Source organism: Pundamilia nyererei, unplaced genomic scaffold (assembly GCF_000239375.1).
Source record: "Pundamilia nyererei isolate P.nyererei 1_Seehausen unplaced genomic scaffold, PunNye1.0 scaffold00175, whole genome shotgun sequence".
NCBI lineage: Eukaryota > Metazoa > Chordata > Actinopteri > Cichliformes > Cichlidae > Pundamilia > Pundamilia nyererei.
Window position 1 is genome coordinate 1170668 of NW_005187576.1, and position 10919 is coordinate 1181586.

Sequence of the window (10919 nt, forward strand, 5' to 3'; positions counted from 1 at the left end):
CCAATGAAGGGAAGCCAAAACAGGAGAAATATGCTCTCTCTTTCTAGTCCCTGTCAGTACTCTTGCTGCAGCATTTTGGATCAGCTGAAGGCTTTAACAAGTTGTTAGGCTTTTGCAGTCAAATCAGGAGAATCTCACTTTGTATCGCTTTCAGAAAGCAGTAATGCAGACCAAATTTATTTTGTAAAGGCTTCACATTTACAGCAGTTTTCAACCCCAAGTTTGGGCAGTTGTGGAATGTTGATAAATTTTAATCATCATCACACTTGAACAGCTATAATTGCTCATGAGAATGCAAAAAGAAACTGAGAAAGGTATTTGTGGTGCACACCAGTCCAGACATGTCAGATGGCATGATGGAGACTATTTTGCACAGATATGAGTGCAGGTGTGCTTTGCACACAAAATGTTTGAAAGCCACTGGCCTACATCATACCTGTTTTCTAGTCACACTATTCTACCAGCTCAACTGCAAGGACAGCTGTTGTCTCCCTCTCTCCACTCTAGTCTTGCTATCCATCTTGCTTTGTGTTGTAATTCCTATTGGGTTATTTAAACTGTTTCCTTCTCTGGATGTTTGCCTGTTGCCAAACTCTGTTATGATCAATAACACAATAAAAAGCCATACCAAGAAGAAGAACATGCGGTCGTGGTCGTCGGGGTTGTCTTCAAAGTGCATGTGGAAAGCAGCGTCCACATGGCCCAGGTGATGATGGTCGTCCAACTCAGCGAAACTCTCATTGGAGAGCTCGGCAAGGCCGTGGAAGCCCTTGTATAAATGGTCACCTGACAGAACATATACGGGACACAGTCATTAAATAGAGCCAATCACACTTTTTATGCATGCTGCAGTTCATACTCCATTAGAGCTCTATGATGATCAAACACATTTTAAAAGTATGACATATTCCCAGGTCATAACTTTCCCTCATGCAGTAAATGGCTTGTATTTGTATAGCGCTTTACTTAGTCCCTAAGGACCCCAAAGCACTTTACACATCCAGTCATTCACACACTGGTGATGGCAGCTACATTGTAGCCACAGCCACCCTGGGGCGCACTGACAGAGGCGAGGCTGCCGGACACTGGTGCCACCAGTAAGTAACGGGTGAAGAGTCTTGCCCAAGGACACAACGACCGAGACTGTCGGAACTCGAACCGGCAACCTTGCGATTACAAGGCAAACTGCCAACTCTTGAGCCACGATCGCTCAGTGTCAAAATGCCTGCTCATGACTCCTCTATAGATTCTTACCCTTGAAAAAGTATGGGATTCCCTCTTCATTCACTGCAACAGCATCCATCTCAAGTCCTTTACAGCGGTCAAGGTCATCTGCAGAATATCAGGTGAAAGTGAGAAGAAGGCTCATAATATAGAACATGACAGCAGTTGTGTTGAGAAATGTCTGTGAATTTAAAAGAATAAAATCTTTCAACTCACAATCATGTTCATGTGGTGGATGACCTCCTCCTTGCCTGGTTTTACCAGCAGAGAAAAGGCATGTTATCACTTTAAGCAATTTCACTCAAAACTTAGGCTCGGACTTTTAGTTTTACAAAATTGTTAAAGGGAAAACGCACGTGAGAGGAGTTTTCAGTCTTCATCTAGTTTTTTACTCAAGCTATACTGTATGAAGCCACAATGTCATGTTGTGTGATACCCAGAGAAAATAATGAGATCATGTGGGGTTAAAACAATTCAAATTGGTGTAGCATACTTACGAAAATATCACTACAATGCTTTTATTATCATAATTTCTTGTCTTGTTTTTTCCTGTATCAACGCTGCTTAACTCAGGAAGTATAAAAAGTGACTTTAGCTAAATTAAAGTGTTGCTTTAGATCTGTAATCATGTCTGCATTTAGCACAAACAACAAAAAAAGTTATCTGGAAACATTTTAGATATGCAGCAAAGACACAACATGATGTCCCCTGTAACTCACTACGTTAGTATTGAGTTTTAATGAAAAAAATTAAACAAGTGGCATTAAAAAGCATTCAAACTGTCTGGGTTTTATCTCTTCATTAGAAGTACAAGTCCACTTACGAGTGAGCCCATCCCAGGGCTAGGGTAAGCAACAGGATGCAGGAAAGCAGCTTCATGATGAGGATTCCTCTGAGACCAGATAGGCCTGGAGAGCTGAGCCAAAGGTACCCCTGCAACTGCTGCTGCGTTCTTTTATACTGTAGCCCAGTTTAAAAGGTCACATCACACTGGGTACCAGAGGAAGAGGGGACAATGTGCACAACCAGTAGCTTTATCAAAAGACGCCCACAATATTTGATGAGCCCCCAGAGCTGTGCCCCCACAGACCTCCACCTCTGACTTGTCTTTGTTCAAACCACCTACCAGGAAAAGTCCTGGTGCAACAGAGATTCATAGAATTTGATGGGTTACCCCTTTTATTTTTTGGGCACAGAAGTCTAATCACGTATATATCTTATGTCATCATGCTACAGCACTGAATAAAAAGCAGACTTGTGCAATCATCACTTTTGAGAATATGAATGTGGGTGAATATTCCACAGCATTAAAACCTACATGCACACCAGTGCATACCTAATGTAATATTTATGCAAGATTACTGTTTTCCAGAGAAAGGCTCGTTGATACCTGTAGATCATTTGATGTGACAAAAAGTGTACAAAAGCATGTCTATTTATTGATGTGCATAACTGAACCACTTTACTCATCACATGCAACAAATATCTTTTCAGAATATTCCAGAAGTCTGCCTGAGCTGGATCTGCAGGCCAGACCAGGTCCAGCTACCTGAGAGGTTACTAACCCACTACCCCCACTAAATTAAACAAAAACTGCTGACTGCAGTGTTTCACAATCCTTGGACTAAGTGTTGTATAATGTTTGTAAAGTGAACATTAACAGAAGAAGTAGGATGGCCTCAGTGTAGGTAATACTTATCAGTAAAAATTGTTCCCTTTGTGTGGGCTCTATGTACGTGCTGCCTTCTATTCCATTTTTAATAACTTGTCCTGTGCTTCCTATTTGTTGCAAATATGCTATTAAATGCACAAACAAAAGATTCACTAAAGCTCATGGGAGATGAAGTCAATAAATGCTGCCAAAGAAGTCCCCGTATGATTTTTAAAAAGGAAGATAATATCAGTCTCATTGTATATGATGTTATACTTTTTCAAATGTGCATTATGGTGTTTAAATGATGTATAAACAAAACCTAATTTAAGGTTATGAAATGTTAGTAATGCTGATTTTTTTTTCTACTGCAGGAGTGCTGTTTGTTTGTTTTTCATGTGATGGAAAATTTTCAGGTTTGAAGTGAGAAGAGAGAAGAGGATGCAAAGTTTCCATAAACCATGACCGTGAACGCTTTGGTGTTCTTTAACTTTTTTTTAGCTAAAGAGTTTTACACACAGTTTTATCAGACTTCTGTTCTGAGTCTGTGTTATTCAGTGCTGAAAAGGTGACAGGAGACAGGTGTGTGAAACTCACTCTGCGCAGTTAAATTCCAACGATGACTGACAAACTTGTCTGTGAACATTGTTTCATTGCATCTACAAGTCAAGCCGTGGCAGATCAGCTTATCTCAGGGGCAGCCCTCATCAACTGACTGCTCTGCTGATGTCCTTCTGTACATCCAATTGGCACATTTCTGAGAACTGCCAGCCACTTTGCAACCCACTTATGCTTTCGCTCCTCCTTTCCTGCTGTTCTTCAGTGGCACATCTGTCATCATGCATCCATGCTCTGTTTGCATTGGTTTCTTGTTGCTGCTTTCTCTTATCATGTATGCAAATGGGAGGAAAGTAGTGCACAAGAAAAGAGCTAAACTGCCAAACACAAACCCCAAAACTGCAAGGATGTGTCAAATGTAAACAGAAAAACAGAATGCAATGGTTTACAAATCTCATAAAGCCATATTTTATTTATAGAAAATACCTTCAATCTTTAAAATGAATATGACAGAATCTGAAGAACTTGAATGTACCACAAAGTAGCAAAACCTCTTCTGTTGTCAGCACTCCAGGGAACATCTGGGAACTAAGGATACCAGCTGCTGGACTTTTGGGAGATAGTTGTCCCCTTTTTCTGTCCTTACAGGACTCTAGCTGCTTAACATTTTCAGATCCTTCTTTGTTATGTTTTTCATTTCATGATGCTCCAAAATTTGGCCTTGTCCCTCATGCAGAGAGATCTCTAGACTCTCTCAATCTTTGATATTATGTATTGCAGATGAAGACACATTCAAAGTCTTTGCAATTTTAAGGTGAAAGATATTTTTTCTGAAATTGTGCAACAGGTTTGAAATGCAGTGCTTTGCAAGTCTTTGAACCTCTGCCCACCTTTGCTTCTGAGAAACTCTGCCTGTCTAAGATGCTTCTCAAATAGACACACAGACAATGCAGACCTCTTGCCTGTTATTAAAAAAATTTGAATGATAGAAAAAAAAATCACTTGTGTGATATATTGCTTGGGTTTGCATGGATTCCAATCAGTATGATGAGAATTAAAAAGTACCGTAACCTAGATGCACACATCACCTCAGAAACCTGAACTTGTGGGCCTATGTGTGGCCCTCACACGCAAAGATAAGCTTTGTCATCCCACATCTTCTATTTGTTTAGGAATGTCAATAAGAATAAAGGCCGATGATCCGAGCGCAGTCGAGTTTAGTCATCAACAGAAATATCACAAATACACCAGATACACAATCCCTACACTTAAGGAGTAAAAAACAAACAAAAAACATCCTCTTAGAGTCTGATTGGAGAATCTCCTTTAATCTGATCCTCTTTCATTAGAATTCTGGCTCAGCCAGAACAACATTTATATCAGTCTAGGGAGACATCTGGTACATATGTAAAACCCAAACAATATCATAAATATTAATGTTATTGTCGTTTTAAAAAATTATTTATGAGATACCAGGGGTTTGAATATGCTGAAATATTCTGTTGATCACTGAAAAGGAAAGCTGTTTGCCTTCATCTTGGCGTTTATTCCTAACTTGCTTTTTTTCTTGTTATTTTCCATGTAAATAACTTTCTGCACATTTGCAGGATTTGTAAACTCTAATTCTAACAAAGGTTTTGCCCGTTTAACTTTTCAAAATTTGAATTTAAGACCAACTACCTTTAATCACTTGCTGACAGAGTTCATTTTGTTTCCCTGTTATGATCTTTAGTCGATCACATATCCCGCAAATAGAAACTCTCAATTACTTCAATCAATCATTTGAATGTCAATTAAATTTTGAAGCCTTATAATTTGAAGTGTTTTTACAATGTAAAATACTCAAATGATTCATTAAAAAACTCAAATGAATCCATCCACTGTTTTGATTGGTTTGAAGCTGTGTGCCTAAACATCAAATGAATGATCATTTTCAGTTCTTGTTTTTCTTGTTTATCTCTTTAATCTGAGGGCGAAAGAGCACAAACCTCAAACATGCTGTGCAACACGTATTCTACAGTGAACTTCCATCATGTCAGCAATACAGAGGAAGACAGCGCTGATTTTTATTGAAAATCAGCTTGCAAACATTTGCTTTGTACTACGTGCACAACGTGACAGACTTGGAGCATTGTATGCCTCAGTCAAGGTTAAGGCCTTGTCAATCATTTGTTTAAAGTACGCAATTAGGCACTCATTCTGTTTGTGAGGTTCTTTGTCACTATCACAGCCATATCCATTAATAAAAGCTAGAGGTAAAAAAAAATAAATAAATAAAAAAATAAAAAACTTTCATTTTCTGTTAAGGTAAAAGGTTTTTGCAGCTCTTTTCTACACATATATATTACACTGATTTTTTTCTGTGCATTTCTGTATTATAAACACATCTTCTTCTCACACTAATGGATACCATGCCAACATGGGAAACAATAACAGCTCTCAATTTAAATGTTTTAAGTCTTTGAGGGAAAATAACAGGAAAACACTGACATATAAATCTGTAAAGAGAGTGGAAAGATTCAATTTGCTAACGGCAAAGAGATGAGTGGCTGTCATAGAGGCGGAGGAGGGAAATGATTAGTATTAGGGAGGGAATTAAGGAAATCAGTGGGAGCAGACGTGGAATAGTGTGGAGAGATAGAGAGAAAGTTAAGCGAGCTGTTTAAATTTCTGCACAGCTGCTGCCACAGACTGGCCAATATACAAATACAAAATACAGTTTTAATATCAAAAGAACTTCCCAGTCTAAGGCATTTCACAGAAACAATACAAAATAAAAGTTAATCTAAATCAAGTGGGTTCCATTCAGAGTGTTTCTTTGTCTGTTTATATTTGCAGAATAGCCACAAACCCAACTCTAAAAAAGCTGACTTGCTGTGTAAAATGCAAACAAGCCGATATTTTATTCAGACCATAAAAAGCATATTAGATGTAAAGGTTGTAAAGATTGAGACATAGCATTATTTTACTATTACTGCCTTCATCATGCTGATGGGGATCTTCTCAGACTTGATGTTGGAGACATTGCTGGAGTGGATTGCGCCTTGCTCATGCAACACATGAAAAGGAGACCTAAAACTGCTACTAACAAGTCTTATTCTGAGCTGCACCTCCCAGGAGTGAGTAAAACTCCACCTGCTGACGGTCCAGTGCTCAGCAGGGAGATCTACTTGAAAAAGGTGTTACCTTTGCTCCTGGATCACAGAGAGGGGGTGGAAACTGTATGCTCCTCCTGTCACATGCCAGCGTGCCCTGAACATTGCACGAGGCAAACTAGGTGCAATATGTGCACCCAGTAGTGTGTTTAGTGTTAGTTGGTTTTAGTTGTTTCTGGTCCCTGCACAACCATAGTGAGAGATTGGTTCATACTGCCAGCAGCTAAGTGAGATAGGGAAACAAGTATCAGCACAAGTATCAGCAATACTGGCACTTTTTTTAACTGGTATGAGATCGATACCAAAATTTGCTATCGCACAACACTAGTGGAGGACTTTAAATATCTCAGGGTCTTGTTCATGAGTGACGGGAGAGTGGAGCAGGAAACTGAGGGATCGATGTGGCATCTGCAGTAATGGGGTGACGAGAGAGCTGACCCTGAAGCTGTCAATTTATAGGTTGATCTACGTTCTGCCCCTCATGCTCTCTGGGTGGTGTAAGGAGAGATGAGATTGTGATACAAGGAGAAATGTGCTTCCTCTGAAGCATGTTTGGCCTCTCCTTTAGAGGCAGAGTAAGGAGCTTGGTCATTTGGGAGTGCTATATATATTATGATTACTATGATTACTTGTCACAGTAAAATTATTCTTGGCTCAAGTTAGTACCCCATGTACTATATGTTAAATATGTTGTTAGGTGAGGAATAAGGTGGACTCATACCCTCCTTGTCTTTGTTTCTGTATGGGGGTAAATTGCTACATTATTATGTTACACTTGGTTTTAAAAAATGTATTTCTGACTCAAAAGGCCGCACTGGTTCAGTGAAGTCTAAAGTGCACGACACAATTCAACAGCAAAAACCAAGCATAGAACGGGCAGGTTCTATGCTGCCTGTTCTATGGCAGCATAGAACCTGCCATAGAACAGGCAGGTTCTATGGCAGGTTCTATGGCAGAACATTCACTTACTTTATGTAGTAAGTGAATGTTCATTACTATTATGCTGACTTATAATTTCCATTGGAAATACTCTTAAACAATAAACCAAGGTTTCATGTTTAAATGTAATCCTTTAAGTTATTGCACTTTTACAGCGTGTTAAATGGGTAAAACCTTTATGTTGCCACTGACACTGACACTAGCTAAATATTGCATTCGCTTCTAAATGAAGACCTCTGACTCATCTGTTACAAAGCAGTGGCACAGTGCTGCGTATTTGCTCATGAGGACATATTGTTGTTGTTCTGTTTGGAGAAAATTCTTTCCACATACAGAAGCCCCGTTGCATCACTAGTCTATCTTTGGCACAAAGATTGTTGTTGTAGTGAAGCTGACAAATACTGGCCCTGAATGTGTTTTCCGTCTGCAGTGTCATTGTTGAGCAATCCATTACGTAGTGTGTAACCTGTTTTGTACATTTGAATTTAAACAAGATGTCATTGTCGTGGGTCTGTGACCCATTGTTTATGCATTTAGACTTTTTGGGTTCTGCTTTATGTAACCCTTGTGGTGTCCTCGGATCAAAAATGGTCCCTAGGTGAATGCCAAACAAGCATATGGGAATCCCGAGGAATGGTTTGTTTTGTTTTTCAGGTTTAGTGTTTTTCGTTGTTGTCAGTTTTGGCCGGCGGTCATAGGTTCTGTCTAATAACATGACGCGAGACTGGAGTAAAATACATCCATGCATTGGCATTTTATTAAAGAAGGCACATGTTAACAGCACAAAAAAACCCCCACTAACTAAACAAAATGACTTCCTTTTATACTCTACCTTTTCAGGTGAGCAAGTAACCAACATGAAAACATAACCCTCCACACAAACAAACATACAATAACATTAAAGCACATCACAAACATATACATATTTCCAACACGTACTATAAACAAACCAATAACATAAGCTTCACCCATTTTTATCTAAATTAAAACCCTCTTTAACCATACTCCCTAACCTGGCACACTAAACTGCTCCAGGAGCTCTTAAGCAGGTGATTGAGCCACTTTCACTCTTTTGCTCCACATCCTGCAAGAAGCAACCGGGACAGGTGAGTACCTTTACAAGTTCTCATTTCACATATATTTAGTGTGACAGGTGAGACCTGAGTCTGGGAACCGCCCCTGGTGGGCGGAGCTGGTCTTTGCTCCTTTCATAAGCTCAGGTGTGGGCAATTAGGCATTCCTCAGCAAACCTGAAGCTGCGAGTGCTTGGTCCAAGTTGGCGTTTTTAAATTTCTTTCAATGAAAGCTTGATGCGGGTCCCCCTAAACTTCTGTTAGAACGGTATGTTACACTAAATGTACCACTTGAGCTCTGGCCGTTGGCAGAGATTTACAGTTATTTGCACCCTTGTAGGTAGGAAACATTGCGTTCCTTCACTTCACCGCCACTGACCCACATTTATTAAGGTGTGACGCAAACTTGTGGACAGGTAATGAAAACGATACAGTTGAGGAATATTTCTGTGTTTTACTGTCCAGCGTAAGTCATCTCCTGCCTTTTATTTACAGAGTACCGAGCTGCTGCTTTGCCAAGTGGATTTCTGCTTTATAAGTTCAATAAAGTTTGGAGAAAAAAAAAAACCTCTTCGGCTGCTCCCTTCTGCCGTATTTTGCAGCAAAATTATCCACACCCACCGCCACGCTATGAATTATGGGATATATGGGACCACGATGTGTCCACCAGACCACGCTTGATATTTGGGGAAATCGACGGCGCATTTGGAGTATGCATTTGAAGTACACTTGTGCACTGTAAAATATCACACAGGATTTATATTATAAGACAAATATCATAACATGATTCCAAACCAAAATGCTAAAAAAAAAAAAAAAGAAGACAAAGTCATTACAGTTGACAAAGAAGTTTTTTTGCTGCTTTCTAGCAAAGAAAAGTGACACTGAAGTTAATAGGGAGCCAGTGTGTTTATACACTTGTATTTAATTATTTGTTATTATTAATCTCTGGCTCTCTTTCACAGTATGTCTTTGTCCTGTCTCATTCACTTACACCCAAACAGTCATGGAAGATGGCCGCGCCCTCCCTGAGCCTGGTTCTGCTGGAGGTTTCCACCTGTTAAAGGGAAGATTTTCCTTCCTGCTGTCGCCAAAGTGCTTGCTCATAAGGGGTCATATGATTGTGGCTTAAAAGTGATATCTCACTGAATGTCATCTGGGTAGCAGTGATAAGAAACGTAGTTAAAAATTTGCTGAAGAAGAACCTATATAACAGAAATCGCAAAGGCCCCAAAACAGCACCTTGTGGCACACCATATTCAGAACAGCCACAGAAAAGAAATAATCCAAAGTAGACTCCAGTATGACCAGTGAGTATGTCAGTCTTTTGAGCAGGAGCTCTGTGGTAGGCAGTAAACAAAGTTCCTCCTTAATTCAACTCATATGTGGTTTATTTCTTATCAAAGTTCTCCATCTTTTTTTTTTTCATCCTTATGTGATTGAAATTAATGCTGGTTCAATACAATGAACAAATGCACTGCTGAGGGGCAGCTGTCAATTTCCTACATCACATAAGAAGTCAGACCACTGCAGAATAAAATGTAAAAGGATAGGCTAATATTGTCATATATAAACAGGGAAAATATCAGTACACAGTAAAGACATTACCAGGCCATCACAGGGCTAACACGGAGAAACGGGCAACATTCACACACCAGTTAACCAAATAAGCACTTTTAATTTTGCCAAGTCATTCACTCATTCAGCAGCCCTTATTTTTGGTCATGTGACTCTAACCAATGTGATGATACTTTTAAGAAAGCAAACCCAACTGTTGTTACTAACCATGGCTTGGCTTATTTACCGCAGGTTGGCCAGCTGCCTCATACAGATTGCGGATGCCAGCACACTCTGTAATATGAATGTAGGGAAAGCAGGTGGCCCAGGTGCTGTTCCAGGATGAGGAATTCATAATGAATGAATGCACTGTCCACACCTCCTGTAAGACATCCACTAGTGTTGTTCTCAAACAGTCTGTGATAACATGTTTGGCGACAACATGCCAGTTGCTCAAACAGCAAAAATCATGAAATGTCTGGAGGGACTGGTCCTCAGAGACTTTATGGATTCTCTCCAACCTACTGTGGACTCACATCAGTAGTTATACAAAACTGATGATATCATTTGCATCACCCTCCATGCTCTTTAGCACCACCCAGACAGCAAGGAACAAACGCGTGTCTATTTTTTGTGTGGATTACAGCTCAGCATTCAACACAGTCATCCAAAACACGACTGTTTGGTCTGTACACAATCTGCAACACACATTTTTCATTTATTATTCTATTGTAAGACTTTCTCAGACAAATGTAATATTTT

General features: G+C 39.6%; 1 protein-coding gene across 1 annotated transcript in view; it reads right to left on the reverse strand.

The window, feature by feature from the left end:
- Positions 1 to 2135, reverse strand: part of hpxa (hemopexin a) — a 5005-nt gene extending 2870 nt beyond the window's left edge. The window contains 3 exon segments of the mRNA XM_013914156.1: positions 629 to 786; positions 1255 to 1343; positions 2039 to 2135. Coding sequence (XP_013769610.1) covers positions 629 to 786; positions 1255 to 1343; positions 2039 to 2103 — 312 coding nt within the window. The 5' untranslated portion in view covers positions 2104 to 2135.
- Between the last annotated feature and the right edge of the window lie 8784 nt (positions 2136 to 10919).